This window comes from Meles meles, chromosome 10, assembly GCF_922984935.1.
Source record: "Meles meles chromosome 10, mMelMel3.1 paternal haplotype, whole genome shotgun sequence".
NCBI lineage: Eukaryota > Metazoa > Chordata > Mammalia > Carnivora > Mustelidae > Meles > Meles meles.
Genome location: NC_060075.1, coordinates 62799797 through 62816051, shown reverse-complemented (window position 1 = coordinate 62816051; position 16255 = coordinate 62799797). Strand labels below are relative to the sequence as shown.

Sequence of the window (16255 nt, the reverse complement as noted above, 5' to 3'; positions counted from 1 at the left end):
GTTACTTGAAAAAGAAAACTAATTTAAAGTACTGTTATATGCTAGTCAGTAAATACCACTAGCAGTAAATATCACTAGCAATAATGGTGTTGAGAAAAATTTAAAAATTCCTTGAGGAACCATCAATCTGCATTTAAAAAGTGCAATGTTTGGGGTGCCTGGATGGCTCAGTCAGTTAAGCATCTGGCTCTTGATTTTGTCTCCCATCATGGCCCTGATTTCAGGGTGGTGAGATGGTGGCCTTCGTCTGGCTCCCAGCTCCGCAGAGTTGGCTTGATAACTCTTCCTATCCCTCTGCCTCTCTGTCGTGCTCTTTCTAAAATAAATAAAATCTTGTTCAAAAAATAAAATAAAAAGGGCAATGTTTTTAAAATACACCATATAAATTCTTCCAGGTTCCAATCTTAAAGTCCACCATGAAAAGGTATTTGTTGATTGACACTTTCCCAGTATCCCTCCTCCTATGTTCTAAGTACCCTGAAAGTACCACTCATCAGTTTTAATTAAATTTATTTATCACGTGGCAATTTGGTTACTTTCTTTTTCTCCCATGAGACCAGTATTCTACAAGAGCAAAGACAATGTCGATTTGCTCACCATTCTTTCCCCAAGCACATAGAATTGTGCCTACTGACCGTTAAATGTTCAAGAAGTATTTGCAAATTTATGGGTCAAACACACAAGTGACATTTAGGGTCAGAATTATTCAATGGAAGCAGTAAGCATTCAGTGACTAGTAGACTTTAAGTTCCAGGGCCACCACTTATTTTCCTGGGTCAGCAGAAACAGCTCATCTTTCAGTTTATTTCCTCATTTGTAGAACTGGGTATTTCTACCTCATGTGGTTGTTGCTGGGATCCTGTGGGAGAGAGGGAATTCGTTTGCTTTGCAAAAGGAAGCTGAGTTTCAGACACTAGTCTGGCCCAGGCGCTCAGCGCAGCTACTGAGGCACGCCCACGTCACCCCGTTATATAAGGGGCCCGCCCGTCTGGTGTCCTCTGAAATCTCTGACCCTACGTCACCGGCCACCGCCCAGAGGGACACCGTGCGGCGCCCTGAGGCAGGCAGGGAGGGTGGAACTCGGCGGGGCCCGCCTGCCACTCGCCACCGGCTAGAGAAAGCGTCTGAGACCGCTACTGCTCTCTAGGCAGAAGCCGGAAGCCCCGCCCGACCTCGCGGGTTGCCAGTCCCCCTTAGGCCAGTTCGAACGTGACCTTGTTTTGACGTTGCTAGGAGACCTGGCTCCCGCGCGCCCCCCACTGGCCAGCGCCCCGCAAGCGCCGAAAGGGGGCGGGGCCGCGGCTGGCGCCGGGAGCTGTCGCCAGAGCACCGTTAGGCTTCCTGGCGCGCGGCGCCCATCCGGCGCCCCCAGAAGCCGCGTCTCGTCTCCGGCCACCAACCTGGCCTCAAGGGTGCCTTCCGGCAGGTACCACCGTGCTCCCCAGAGGCTGTGAGCAACGCGGGGTCCGGACGAGGGAGGACTGTGAGTCAGGTGAGCCGCGCGGGGCAGGCAGCTGGTGTGGCCACGCCCTGCTGGAAGAGAGGAGCCGGCCGGGTGCGGAGGGGCGACGTGAGGGGATAGTGCTGCGGGGACAGTGGGCCTGCCCCTGCGGGTGTCCCACATTGAATCATTCACGTCAGGAGGCCGGCGTGGCCACGGCCAGCACCCTCCGGCCAGCGGACAAAGGGTTAACGCGCCGGCGGTGACCGCGGGCCCCGGATGTGGGAGCCAAGGCGCGGCGTCCGCGGGCCGCGCTGCAGGTGCGCGGGGGCGGGCGTCGTGAGCGGCCTGGCGGCGACTTGATCGAGCGGCCCACGCGTTCCCTCACCTGGTGGGGCCACTCGGCTCCCTCCGCGGGCGCCTTGTTTTCTAACTTAAGGGCAACAGGTGGTGCCTGTGGACCGAGAGAGAACCCGGCTCGGCCGCACTGGGAGCGGCAGTTACCTCTCGCCAATTAGGGCGCTGGGGCGGGTGTGAATTGGACGCGCTGGCGCGGGGGACCAATGGGATTTGGGCTCATGGGTGGGCCGTGAGGGGTGGGCGTGGCCAGATTCTGAATTTACGGTTTCTAGTCCAGCAACTGCCAGAGCTGCACCGAGAGCTAAGCGGAGCGGACGTGGGGTGCTTCTCCCGCAGGACCCCGCGTAAAAAAAAAAAACCGCCCACCAAATGCTTTCTCATTTGGACCCAGACTCCAGTTCCGGAGGTGAGAGCATTGTGCTATTTTGCGGGGACCCGGGGGGATAATAGTGACCTTGGGTATGCTCTTAAGCACGTGGAATTAGATCCCTGAGATAGGATTATGTGTTAGGGGTTTTGCGCCTGAAGGGGCATTTCTGTGGTTATTGCGAGTTGGACCAGATACTAACGACTAGGTTGTCCTCGGAATGAGGGCTTTGAGATTTGGGAACCCAGGAAAGTACTGCAATTTTCGTGAATGTTAAAGAATTGCAATCACAGGGATTATTCTGTTGGTTGCCTTGGTTTGCGTACGTTTCCTATCTCATCGGGTTTGTTTATTGAAGCAAGTTTGATTTTTCAAGTTCCCCGTCTTGCTTATTTAAGCAGGAAGAGAGAAAAACAGTTGTAGTACGTTATTTCACCAGAATAACTTATTCATTTTCACCCTCAGCACTCTTGTAGCTGGATCCCCTAGGAAGAGAAGTTCTAAAGCAGTGAGAAGAAAGCATTTCCATTTGGATCACTTACTTGCACCTGGAAATGGGGAATGGACTGTCAGACCAGACTTCTATCCTATCCAGCCTGCCTTCATTTCAGTCCTTTCACATTGTTATTCTGGGTTTGGACTGTGCTGGAAAGACGACTGTGTTATATAGGCTGCAGTTCAATGAATTTGTAAATACTGTACCTACCAAAGGATTTAACACTGAAAAAATTAAGGTAACCTTGGGAAATTCTAAAACAGTCACTTTTCACTTCTGGGATGTAGGTGGCCAGGAGAAATTAAGGCCACTGTGGAAGTCATATACCAGATGCACAGATGGCATTGTGTTTGTTGTGGACTCTGTTGATGTTGAAAGAATGGAAGAAGCCAAAACTGAACTTCATAAAATAACCAGGATATCAGAAAATCAGGGAGTCCCTGTACTTATAGTTGCTAACAAACAAGACCTGAGGAACTCACTGTCTCTGTCAGAAATTGAGAAATTGTTAGCAATGGGTGAACTGAGCTCATCAACTCCCTGGCATTTGCAGCCCACCTGTGCGATCATAGGCGACGGACTAAAGGAAGGACTTGAGAAACTACATGATATGATAATTAAAAGAAGAAAAATGTTGCGGCAACAGAAAAAGAAGAGATGAATGGTGTTTCTTTTTATATCTGTGTGGAGTAGGTTTTCTCTGGTCTGATGTTGACAAATGGAAGAGTGTCTACCGCCTGGTTTGCCCGCCTGCCCTCCTGGATGCTGATAAAGCTTTGTTTTGTTGAACAATCAGATGCCCAACTCTTTTGCCTTGTGGAAGATGAGTAAATGCAGCGCTTCTTAAAATGGTCTCTAATCCCTACCCCACAAATTTTTTGGTACTACCATTCTAGGAAGCCAAGCATGGATAGCGAATTGACCAGAAAACCAGAAAACAGTTGTGGAAATTTGACCTGAAGTTAGTGAAATAAAACTTTGAAGAGTGTCTGCCTAGTGTTTTGTCCTTACATCTTTTGGGGGAAGCCTTTACAAGGAAATTGCGTATAAGGTTTTGTATGTTAACATAAAATGCTAATGAATGAAAATGTTAAGATAGATTAATATATATACACGGTTATATTGATCACATTGGTCCAACCAGTAAGGGATAAGGAGGAAGTGTTTGCTTTTTTAAGTTTTGGCCAAATGAATTTTGACATTTTCTGGAATCAGATGATGTAATGGTGTATCTTAATCCTAGACAATGTTTAAGTTGGTCTAACTTAAAATAATACAAATAAGGTATTGGGGGCATATTCAAGTGCATGGATTCGTTTTCCTGACAATGCATGTTTTGGTGTGTAGTTTTTTACTTTTTAGAAGTAGCTATGCATCCTTCTCCATGGTCAGGTTTAACACACCTTTTTGGGGATTTAGGGCTGTTCTAGAAATAGTTTATTATCAGAAGCACTTTCACTTGAAGAACCTAAAATAATTTACTTAATTCTTTTATATAGTAAGTTAGGGCATGTAGATTAATAAACGCATATGCTTGGTATATATGGATTTATGAAGAAAGCAATTGATGAATTCAGTCAAGAGGATGCAATTATAATACATGGTCTCTAACGTATTCCAACTGTAAAATACTTGTTTTATTGATCCTTGCTGGCTGAACACAGATGTGGCTTCATATATTTTTGTAGTGTTTTGAGAGGAGCAGAAGCTTTATAAACAACACCTGATGCACTGTGGAGTGAGAATGTTAAGAGATGTCCTATAAGTGCTCTGAGCTTTAAGTTTTTGTTTACAATCTCAAAAGTGTTATGTAGGCAGTCCAGTCCTGATTATAAGGTAGGAAGAAATGATACAGTACTGCAGATAAGAATTACGGTTCTAGAAAATGAAGGGGAAAGTAGCAAAGCTATGGTTTGTGAAAATTCGCTGGTGCTGTTTACACTGGAATTCAAAAAGCCCTCTAAATTAAAAGGAGAAAAACCCTTTCCTAATTCTTATCTACAAACAAGGACTTACTTCCAGTGATCCTATATTAGCAACTCAGCATAATTCTATGTGTAAAGCCAATAGCTGTTCTGAAGATAACCAAAAGAACTGCACTTTGCTAGCAGGGTTTTATTTTGACTTGGGGTTTTCAGTTTCGGGGGTTCTCTCTCGTTTTCAGTGGTACAGTTTTTGGAACCTTGATTTTTCTTGTTACACACAAAATGAAGTAGCTTCCTGTGGAGCTTTCATTGTTAAATGTACCTGCACTAGTGACAGTCACTTAGAGTGTTTATATTTATAAAAATGTGCATAATAGCTACCAATAAACTACTGGAGGCACTAGGAGAACAGTGTTTGACTTTTGAGTTTTAATGTATTTCCGTTTGCTGAAGCTTTTAATTAAGTGTGCAAAAACAACTGTGACAGCTGGGTTACATGGTTACATAGTCCCAGAGAAGTTTGGTTTTCCTCAAGTGTGACAGAGGCAACAAAGGTCGATTTTTGTGAGAACTTTTTTTTTTTTAAACCTTTCACTAAATGAAATCATGGTATATATTCTCAGTATCACTAGATCTGTTATAGATTAATAAAGCTTGCTGAAAAAAAATCAGTGAATGGATTTAGATGTTTCGCCCACCTGTACTTTCTATATACTTGCTGTATAAAATTGTACTGTTTTAACCATCTCTTGGAAGCTTCGAGTGTGTTGGCCCTTAGTTTTGTAGCCTAAGAATTTGATAAGCAAATTCTTGTTATCTAACTGTTTCATAGTTAACAACTTTTGCACAACTACAAAAACAACAGCATGAATATAATACTAGCTTTGATTTATAAAACACATTTTCGACTCCAAAACTGGTCATAATTTCCACTCCACTAAGGAGTCTTCCCAAAATACACCCTGAAGAGTTAAGACAGTGCTAAGGTGCACCTTTTCTAAAGTATATTTCTAAAATGTTTCTTGAATTTGAGGTTATTGGGTTTAATACTCAACATTAATCATGGACGGGATTACTCTTAATTCAAATTACTATCAAAGATAAGTTAATTATAAAGTCTAGACTTATTCCTAAATGGATTATAAGCACTTAGGAAAAAAGTTTGTGTAGACGGCATATGTTCATTAATAATGGAAAAATGAATAAATCCTTGGAAGCTGAAGAGCGAAGTTACTAGTAAAAATAAGTATATGTAGAGAACTACTAGCCTGTAGAAGCATGATGGTTTTTGAACAGTAGGAAGGACCCAGACTTACAATGTGTGTTTGTACAAGGCATTTGACACTTAAACAGTGTCAGATTAATAATTAATACTGACCTGGAAGGAGGCCTTTGCTAGAGTGTTTCAAGGTCCTACTTAATACAATAATTTCAGTAATCAGTAATATAAACACAATGGTTTCTTCAGTGATCACAAAAGACACAATTTTTTTTTTTCAGCTTTTGGTAATGTAATCAACATTTAACTACTAGACCTTTGAATTTTGAATATATCATTTGAAGTTGAAATTTTACATTTAAGGTTTAAATTTGGCAGAAGGTTCTTAAATGGATAGTAGTGATGCTTGTATAATGTTGTGAATATACTTAATGCCACTGAGTTATACATTCAAAAGTAGTTAAAAATTGTAATTTTTTTGTGCATTTTACCGCAGTTAAGAATTTATAATACTAAGTATACACTTAGTTTCTAAGAATAAGCCAAGAGTAGAGTGAGAGCATCCTAATTTAGAGATATTTAGTTGCAAATTTTATGGAAGATTGGGGTGTTGAAAGTTTAATATGAACAGGGTGCCTGGGTGGCTCAGTTGGCTGGGCTTTTGACTCTTGGTTTTGGCTCAGATCATGATCTCAGGGTTGTGAGATCAAGTTCCCTGTTGGGCTCTGTGCTCAGCAGGGAGTCTGCTTGAGATTCTGTCCTCCTCCCTTCTGTCCCCCTCCCTGCCCCCCTGCTCAAGTGTGCGGGTACATTCTCTCAAATCTTCTAAAAAACTTAGTATGAACATACAGCATGGTAAACTAATAATTGTAAAGTTAATATTAAAATATATGATAAACATGATAGTCTCAACAAACCACAGCTGAAATATGTGTTAAATCTGTGTATGCGAATGAGAAACCTACGAATGCCTACATGGGAGGCTAGGACGATACATGTATTGGCTAAAAACAGCTGGAGCTTTGGAGTCAGATTAGGGTTCAAATCCTGGCTCTCCAGCTATACACCTCTGACCTTTTGTCTTGTTAATTTGAAACTTCTCAGAATGTGAATACCCTCCTGAGAAGATGAAGCCTGTCACATAGAATATTGAGAGTATGGAATGAAATAATGTGAACTATTTAGTGCCTCACCAAGTATATCAGAAGAACTCAAAAAATGGTAGCTATTACCGTTAACAAGTATGGATCCATAGGTGTTGAGAGGCAGTTGGTAATAGCTATAAAAATTAAATTTGAACCTTAGCTCCACCATGTACTACTTTCGCTTGGGACAATTTCTTTTCCCTCAGCCTCAGTTTCTTCACTGGTAAACTGAAACCTATGCCTACTATGTGGGTTTAATTTACTAAAAGGCTTAAATGAAACAATGTATGATATTTAGGGAATACCTGCCACATAGTAAACACTTAATGGATCTTTGTTATTAATGTCCAGAATATTTTTTGACAAATACATTTAAAGAAAACTTACTTTGGAGGGGAATATTTGTGACACAAAAAGCTCTGACTTTGTTGTGTAAGCTTTCCTGCAGCATGGCACAAAACGGGAGCTTGGTGGAACTTGGGAAAGACGAAATGTACCAAATTCCCTTGAAGTCTGGGTCATTTCCTTAAATTTCTAAAGCACAGTCTGTTTTAGCACAATATTGTCTCACCTTCCTTGAAAGAAAATTTTAAAACATGGTTATTTTTTGGTGTAGACACAAGTAGAACACTTCACTGCAGAAATTAAAAAATCTGGGACTGTACATTGTGGCTCAGAACCTCAAGATTGTTATCAGTTTGCAGATTTTATCTAATGATAAGTTGGGGTCTGTATGCTTACTCTTCCTTGGAAACTTGCCAGTATTTGTGAGCACATCTGGTAGATAGTGGTGATTTGTGTTGTTTTCCAGTTACTTTCAGTTTGGGGTCAGTGTTTTATGTGTTATGTTTTGCTGCAGCTGAGATTACCCATATTAGATGTGGGGTTATAAAGGAGTTGAGTAGAAAATCCTGGGTTATTAGCCAAAATAAACCCATACTTTCTTTGGCCCTGTCTTCTCTGAGTCTGTAATAAGGAAGAAATTAAAACAGTGCCAAAATAGAAGTTATTATCTGATCATTGTCCCCACCCCTTCCCTTCCTGTTTGAAGACTAACAGGTAGTACAGCCGTGTGTGTGCGCGCACGCATGCTCCTCTAAGTGACTGAAACTGGTGTAGGTTAACACAGTGATTCTCAAAATGTGGTCCTGAACCAGAAGTATTAGCATTACTGAGAAACTTGCTAGAAAGGCAGATTCTCAGGCTCTATATTAAACCTATGAATATAAAAGTTCGGGATTGGGCCTATCAGATGATTCTGATTTTCATTAAAGGTAACCATTGAGTTAACAGAAAATCGATCTCCTATGCTAAAAAAATTGAATTAAGATAAATAATTCCAATATCATAAGATTCAGGCCGTTTTAAAAATACTTTTTCAAAAACATGATGTTTGATTTATAGGAGCATCCAGGAAAACCTAGTTGAATGAACTTTAATCAAGTCAGCAGAAACACTATCTTTTATGTCATATCTTATATATTTATTTATTTATTTATTTATTTATTTATTTTTAAGATTTTATTTATTTGTCAGAGAGAGAGAGAGTGAGCACTGGCAGGCAGAGGCAGAGGGAGAAGCAGGCTCCCTGCCGAGCAAGGAGCCTCATGTGGGACTCGATCCCAGGACGCTGGGATCATGACCCGAGCCGAAGGCAGCTGCTTAACCAACTGAGCCACCCAGGTGTCCCTTATATATTTATTTTATACATGGGATGTATATACAAGAGAAGGGAGCTTTGCTTCTTCACTATATGCTAAAATCTGAGATGTGTAGCAGTGTAGCATTCTAAAAATGGGTGGTTGAAGAGAGATGCTAAGATTGACTCATTTCAGCGATGCTGTAGTTTTAAATAAAAATCTTAACCTTTTATTATGACAAATCTCAAACTTATGTGAAAGTAGAATAGCATCATGAACACCCAAATATTGCTCATCTGGTTTCAGTAATGACCAGCTCCTGGCCAATCCCCTTTACTCCACATTTCCACCGACAGCCTTCTCTGCCACCTTTCTTCTCCCCACCTCCCCTGTATTATTTTGAAGTCCTAAAAACTCCATTTTATTTATATATATTTTGGTGTGTGTCTCTAAAAGATAAGCTTATTTCTTTTCTTTTTTCTTTTTCTTTCTTTTTTTTTTTTTTTTTTTTTGAGAGGGAGACCATGGTAGGGCAAGGTACAGGAGGAGAGGCAGGGAAAGAGTCTTAAGCAGGGTCCACACCCAGCCTGGAACCCGAGATGGGGCTTCATGACCTGAGTCGAAATCAAGAGTCGGACACTTAACTGACTGAGCCAACCAGTTGCCCCAATAAGCACTCTTCTTAAAAACGATCTCAGTATCATCACATGTAAAAGAAAATACTTCTCAAAACAATCAAATATCCACTTAATGTTTAGACTTCCCCAATTAAAGTTTTTACAAGTTTTTTGCATTGGAAGACATCTGCTGTAGAACAGTCTGTGGTTGAAAAAGGACTCTTGCCTTTCTACCCCTGCTCTATATAATGCCAACATGAATATGAATAGTCATTTGTTGCCATTTTAATGCAAAAATGGAATATCCCAACAGCAAATGTTCGGAAGCCATGGGTATCTAGTAGGCCAACGTATTTTTTTTAAATATTAAAATGAGAAATACTGTGTCTCTTAATCCATCATTTATCTATCTGTGATACACTGAAATAGGTCAATAACAAAAACACATTTTTGTTTCCTAGAACAACATTTTACAAAACTGGCTATACTTCAGAATGACTTAAGGAGCTTTTAAAACTCCCTAGACTTTACCTCTGGCATTGTGAAACAATAGGGAATGGAGCCAGTAATTTATTTACTAGCTTTTTAACCCTCCTCCAACAGCCATATTTAGAAATAATTGCTTTGTTGGGGATGACAGAGGAATGGTGCATTTAGTAGCAGGAATAAAGAGATCATAAATAGAGTTGGCCAGGTGAGCATGACCTAGGTGTCTTAGATCCTCCCTCTTTGTTTTCTGTATTGTGAGATTTTCTATTGACTTGACATTGATGTCAAAATAATCAAACTCCGAACTTCGTGTGAATTAGGGATGTCTCAGAGCTGATAGCTAAGGGTAATCTGAAAGCCCAGGGGAAAGGTAATATATGGAGTAAACACTTTTCCTTCATGGACTATACATACAATTTATGCTGAGAGATAGAAGGAATCCTAGAAATTTAAAAAGTAGTCTTCCTCATCTCAGAAAAGATAGAGACCAGTTAGAGGTAAAGTATTAACTCGTGCCTACGGTGTTGGTTTTCTGTAATCCTTATGGGAACTTAGCGTATCACAGATTTCAGTGATCATTTCACAGCCAATTATTTTGGGACTAACAGCTATGATCAGGAAGAATCACAGGTGTCTTGTCGTAACAACACCTAAATAAAATGGCTATTGCCAAATGGCCTAGACCAAACCCCTGACACATTTGATTAATAAACACTTTCAGTCTCTCAGTTTACTAGACAAAGGTGGTTTGTTCCCGTTGCTCGGTCAGTCTGTCAGCAACTCCCCAGGCTGAAAACTGGTGTTTGTTTCAAATTTTACAGAGAGAGTTTTAATCATACTCGTGACATACATTAGCTATGTGACTGAATGAAAGTTACTTCATTTTCCTTAGTGGCAGCCTTCTCACCTTAAAATGGTGATCCTACCTCTCTTACAGGGTTATATTCTGAAAGACTTGTAAGTCATGTGGAATGATATCGGGCACATACATCAGACATTCACTCAAGAAGCATTTGAATGACTGCCTCCTGCCGCCAGGTGTTTGGAAGACAGCAGTAAGCAAAACTGAGATGGTATGATTTCTGTCTCCTGCATAGAAAGTAAGCTCCAGCAGGGTTGGGAATGTAACCATTGTTGTATCTCTAGCTCTTAAAACCCTGGGCAGCAGGGGCACCTTCTAATCGCTCACATATCTGCACAAGGAGCAAGTAAATGAAGCTTAAGGTTGATGTGGGAGACAGACAAAAGGTAATCAAAAAACAAAGATAAAATATGGAGAGTGCTATGAAGGAAACAAAGGGACAACAATAGGAATGACTTTCATTTGATACAGTCATCTGAGAAGGTTTTTCTGGTCTGTCCAAAATGCTGTGGGAATACTAGAAGGAAAAGCATTTCAGGCAGAGGGAACATTAGACGCAAAGGGCAATCACTAAATGGAGTTGGTAACTGATAGAAACTAGTATGGTCAGAATTACTGAGAAAAGGAGAGAATGGCAGCCTATGAAGTTGGACAAGCAGGGTAAGATATTTTTATCCAGTTTGACAACTGTTTTTAGTGCGAATAGTTGGCTTTTATTTAGTCTTTATATTAAATACAAATTAGTATTTGTGTTGAAATCTACCATTGTATTTTTCCATTTGTTTGACCATTTCTGTTTCTTCTTAATGTCTTTTCCCCTCCCTTTTGATTTTTTATTCTTTTTTTAATTGCAGATTTTTCTTTAAGTCTTTTTTGAGGCCATAATCACAACATACATCCTTGATTTAGTGAGGCCGAATATAAATTAGCACTTTTGCCACTTCTACTTTGTGAACAATACAAAAACAATGCACCTTGAACTGCATTTACTTCCTTTGTGATAGAAAGGCTATTACTGCTGTGTATTTCATAGACACTGAAGAGCTTCTAAGCACAGCTCTTTATTGCGTTCTTATTCTTTCTGCTCTCTACTTTTTCTTGAATCTCTTGAGGTATCATCTGGGATCATTTTCTTTCTGCCTGAAGGACTTTTTTATTATTTTCTCTAATGTGATCCACTGACAACAAATCCTTCCAAGTTTGGTTTCTGAAAATACATATTTTGCTTTTATTTTTAAAGGATATTTTTACTGTGTATAGAATTTTAAGTTCGTTCTTGTTGTTTTTAATCACTTTAAAGCACGTATGTCATGGTAGGGGTGCCTGGCTGGCTTAGTTGGTGGAGCGTGTGACTTTTGATCTTGGGGTTGTAAGTTTGAGACCCACATTGGGTGTAGAGATTACTTAAAAATAAAAAAAATCTTTGTGCTCGCTTCAGCAGCACATATACTAAAAAAAAATTAAAAATCTTTTAAAAATAAAAATTAAAAAAGCATGTCATTCTGTTATCTTCTTGTTGTTGGGAGTTCAGTTGTTAACATAATTGTTTTGCTTATATGAGAGTAGTATGTCTTTTATTCTCTGGCCACTTATAAGGTTTTTCTTGGTGTTCAAATTTGGCAATTTGACTATATGTGTCTAGGGGTGATTTTCTTTGTATCTCTTTTGGTTGGGATTTGTAGAGTTTTCCTCAATTCATGCATGTCAGATAACACCGGCATCTGGTGATCTGTGAGTCTGTCTTGTGTTTTTTAATTAAATTTTGCCCTACTACATTTCTGTTTTTCTCCCGACCACCTTACATCATAAATAAAACTTCGGTGATATTTGAGGCTCCGTAGGCTGTCATCCTCCAGGAAGAATTGACTTCTGTTGCTGGCAGCTAGCAACAGTCCATCTCTCTGGGCTTCCTTTTTCTTCTGGCTCTTTCCCCCAAATCCTTACTTTCTCTGCAGCCCTCAGATCCCTTCAGATAGATTTAAAAACACAAATTACCTAGTTTTTCCAGTTTGTCTGAAGTGGAAGGTTGGTCTGAAAGAAGTAAAAACAGTAAAATTGACTCCAATAGCAATAGGGAAATATTCAAGGGTTTGATGGCATTCCTATTTTAGGATGGTGGTTAAAATTATTTATTTTGTCATCTCTTCCCTTAAAATGTCCCTGAAATTGCCTTTTATCTCCATTTCCACTGTTATCATCCTGTCCTGAACTCGAGTTACTAGTTCGGGTCTGGCTTTTATCTTGCTCTCTTGGGCCCTGAAGGCCATGCAACAAATCGAGGTTAGATTCTTTTTCCTCAGATCCTGTTTCTTTTATGTCTAGATCTGGAACCTAAAAAAAGCCATGGAGTCCTTTCACCTAAGTAAGTAGTTTTGGTCGTGGCGTTTTATCGAAGAGCAAGAGGCTGGAGGGGGCTAAGGAGCTTGTTCTGTCCAGATGGAGTGACAGGCTGGGCATTGGCCTCCTGAACTTCAGGAGGGAGAGCCCTTCTTTTGTTACCAACTTGGATTCTGCCTCAGACTGTATTTGCTGTCACGGCATTCGTCTTCTGTTTCTGCTGCAGACAAAACTTGGCTAAAACTGAAATCATAAGAAAAAGTTAAAACCTTTATTGCTGGTGATGCTCACTGGTACCAGAGTTGCTTGCCTGGAGCTTTTTTTCAGAGATGTTTGGAGATTTGTTTCCTGAGAGGTTTAACATTGGCCAGCATGATTGTTAGTAGTATTTTAGAATAGGAATCCTTTCTATTTATACATGAACAAATGTAATGTTATCACACACACACACACGACACTCATGTAGATACACACATGCCTGAGAATTTTAAAAAGATATAAGACATTAAATTTAGTGCTTTGCAATTTTGATTATCTAATTTAAATATGTATTTTTTAAAGCATCAGAGAAATTTGCTTCCTGGACTACAGATTCTATCTTTAACTTGATGTTTCCTAGGTACTATGATATTCTTACTCTGGGATGTTTTTTGGCACATCAAATGCTTAATTCACCTATTTCACTGTATACTGGGCTTCGTGTGTGCTCACAAGCCTGGACATAGATTAGGGGGGGTGTAAGGAAGCAGAGCTATTGTCATTTGTCTAAAAATAAAATGGCTATTAATGTTCTACTCATTAATCTATACCCTAGTATCTGCCATTTATATTTCCTAGATTAAAGTTTCAGTTCCATCTCAAATATACCTTAAATTCAGATCACTGAAGTCTAGCTTACATATGTTGAGCAATAAATGGAGGCCTGCAGATCCTGGAGTGACTGATTTAATCCCCTGGATTTGAAATACGAGAATTCCAGACCTGACAGGATAGAAAAAGTTAGACTAAAATGGAGGTGGTGATGCCTTGTAAGAGCTTAGGTTCTGGAACCAAACTGACTTGTCCAGATGTGGGTTTTACCATTTCTCAGTTATGTACCTTTGGACAGATTGCTTAACCTCTCTGGCCACAATATTATCAACTGTAAAATCAGACACCAACAGTATGCCCTTTTGGAGTCGTTATAAGGATTAAAATAATCATGACATGTTAAGTATTTGGAATCTTGTCCTGCCCTTAGTAAGTAATATATATATTTTTTTTAAAGATTTTATTTATTTATTTGACAGAGAAAGATCACAAGCAGATAGAGAGGCAGGCAGAGAGAGAGAGAAGCAGGCTCCCTGCTGAGCAGAGAGCCCGATGCGGGACTTGATTCCAGGACCCTGAGATCATGACCTGAGCCGAAGGCAGCGGCTTAACCCACTGAGCCACCCAGGCACCCCAGTAAGTAATATATTATTGTTATTATTATTAGTTTACCAATAAAATCTTCTTTGAAGTAGTCCAGATATAATAGGGTTTGTGTGGAAGATCTTTGCAATCCCTGACATTGTCAACGTAGTTTTCAGAGATTGTTCAGCGGTGTGAATGAGTTAGAACTCTCTGCAATCTGATGTTATTTAGATCCGTACCAATTCTGCATATGGCAATCTGTGGTCCCTACACTAATAAGCAAATGTTCATTTAAAACTCAGTGTTATGAGAGGGATGGGTAGATTCTGGCGCAAATTAAACATGAGATAATTAAAGAGATTTTTCAAGAGGCAGCAGTAAAAGTTTGCTTCCTGCTGCAGAGAGGAATGTTCTGGGAGGTCTGATTCCAAAGGAGGAGCAGCAAGCAGCCAACCACAGACTCTGCCTTTCTTTTGTTTCTCTGACCCCGTTTGTAATTGAAAGTCGGGTGGACAAAGGGCTTCTGTCACATCTTGGAAGTCACTAATATTTCTAAGTAATACATGTTACCACTTTAATTATACAGCCTTGCCGAAATGGTGGTGGCCTCAGGTTTCACAGGTGTAGTGTAATACCAAATTGGCCATGACCACAAACAGGATGTCATTGTCATTCCTTTCAAACTACACAGCAGTCATCTGGTAATGTGTGAACACCTGGATTTGTACCTCCTTTAACCTGAAGCGAAAGAGAGAGGAATAGGCTGAGTCTAGTTTTGTCTTTGTGAGAGCTGGCCCATGGCCCTCCTCCATCTCTGTATAAATATTGCGTTTGGATATGCGCCTGTGTATATGTAAGTGTGTATTTTGTAGAACAACTCTTTGAGGGGACCATTACTTTTGCTATATTATGGACAGCGACGTGGGTGCTAATGAATGTTAAGTACTAATAATAACAATACCAGTAATTTACAGGTGAGGCATTGGTGACTCACTACTTACTATGTGTTCAGTATTTAAACTTGGTTATGCGAATGTATCAGATAATTTCTTATATGAACTTAACTTCCAGGATATTCATTCAATCTCTGGAGTCATCATCAGGGAAGAGCACTTTAAATACTTTTTGTTTTATTTATTTATTTATTTATTTATTTTACTTTTAATTTTGGAACAGTTTTAAATTTGGAGAAAAGTTGCAAGAATTGAACTAAAAAAAGTGAAAAAGTATTTCTGTGCATTCTCATCCCAGAGACTTCATGCAAGGTTGGCCAATTGTCTCAGTAATGTCCTTTATGACATGGGATGCAGTCCAGGATTGATTGTGGTGCCTGGTTATCTCATTTTTTCTGAAACAATTCCTTCTTTCTTGACTGACTTTTTTTTTTTTAAAGATTTATTTATTTGACAGATAGAGATTACAAGTAGGCAGAAAGGTAGGCAGAGAGAGAGAGAGGAGGAAGCAGGCTTCCCGCTAAGCAGAGAGCCCGATGCGGGGCTTGATCCCAGGACCCTGGGATCATGACCCGAGCTGAAGGCAGAGGCTTTAACCTGCTGAGCCACCCAGGCGCCCCTGACTTTTTTTTTTTTAACTTTTTTTTCTTTTAAGATTTTACTTATTTATTTAACAGAGAAAGAGAGACTGAGCCAGTGCAAGCGGGGGAGCAGCAGGCAGAGGGAAAGGGAGAAGGAGACTCCCCACTGAGCACGGAGCCTGATGTGGGACCTGAGTCCTGGACCCTGGGATCATAACCTGAGCCAGAGGCATGTGCTTAACCAATTGAGCCACTTAGGTGCCCCTTTTCTTTTCTTTTCTTTTTTTTTTTTAAGATTTTATTTATTTATTTGACAAAGATCACAAGTAGGTAGGGAGCAGGCAGAGAGAGAGGAGGAAGCAGGCTCCCCACTAAGCAGAGAGCCTGATATGGAGCTCAGAGCTCCATCCCGGGACCCTGTGATCATG

General features: G+C 40.3%; 1 protein-coding gene across 4 annotated transcripts; it reads left to right on the top strand.

Moving 5' to 3' along the window:
- The first annotated feature begins 343 nt into the window (after nt 1–343).
- ARL4A (ADP ribosylation factor like GTPase 4A) lies at nt 344–3652 on the top strand. Of its 4 annotated transcripts, none has more exons than XM_046020005.1 (3): nt 712–1492; nt 2079–2207; nt 2634–3652. In XM_046020005.1, the coding sequence occupies exon 3, from the start codon at nt 2723–2725 to the stop codon at nt 3323–3325; it is 603 nt and encodes a 200-aa protein (XP_045875961.1). In that variant the 5' UTR covers nt 712–1492; nt 2079–2207; nt 2634–2722; the 3' UTR covers nt 3326–3652. The 4 variants fall into 4 exon arrangements, with proteins under 4 accessions (XP_045875962.1, XP_045875961.1, XP_045875959.1 ...); XM_046020003.1 differs by having other exon boundaries at nt 2074–2207; XM_046020006.1 differs by lacking the exon at nt 2079–2207 and having other exon boundaries at nt 344–1492.
- Nucleotides 3653–16255: the final 12603 nt, after the last annotated feature.

Coding starts and splice junctions, on each gene's coding strand:
- ARL4A (XM_046020006.1), top strand. CDS start 2,723: ATGGGGAATGGACTGTCAGACCAGACTTCTATCCTATCCAGCCTGCCT.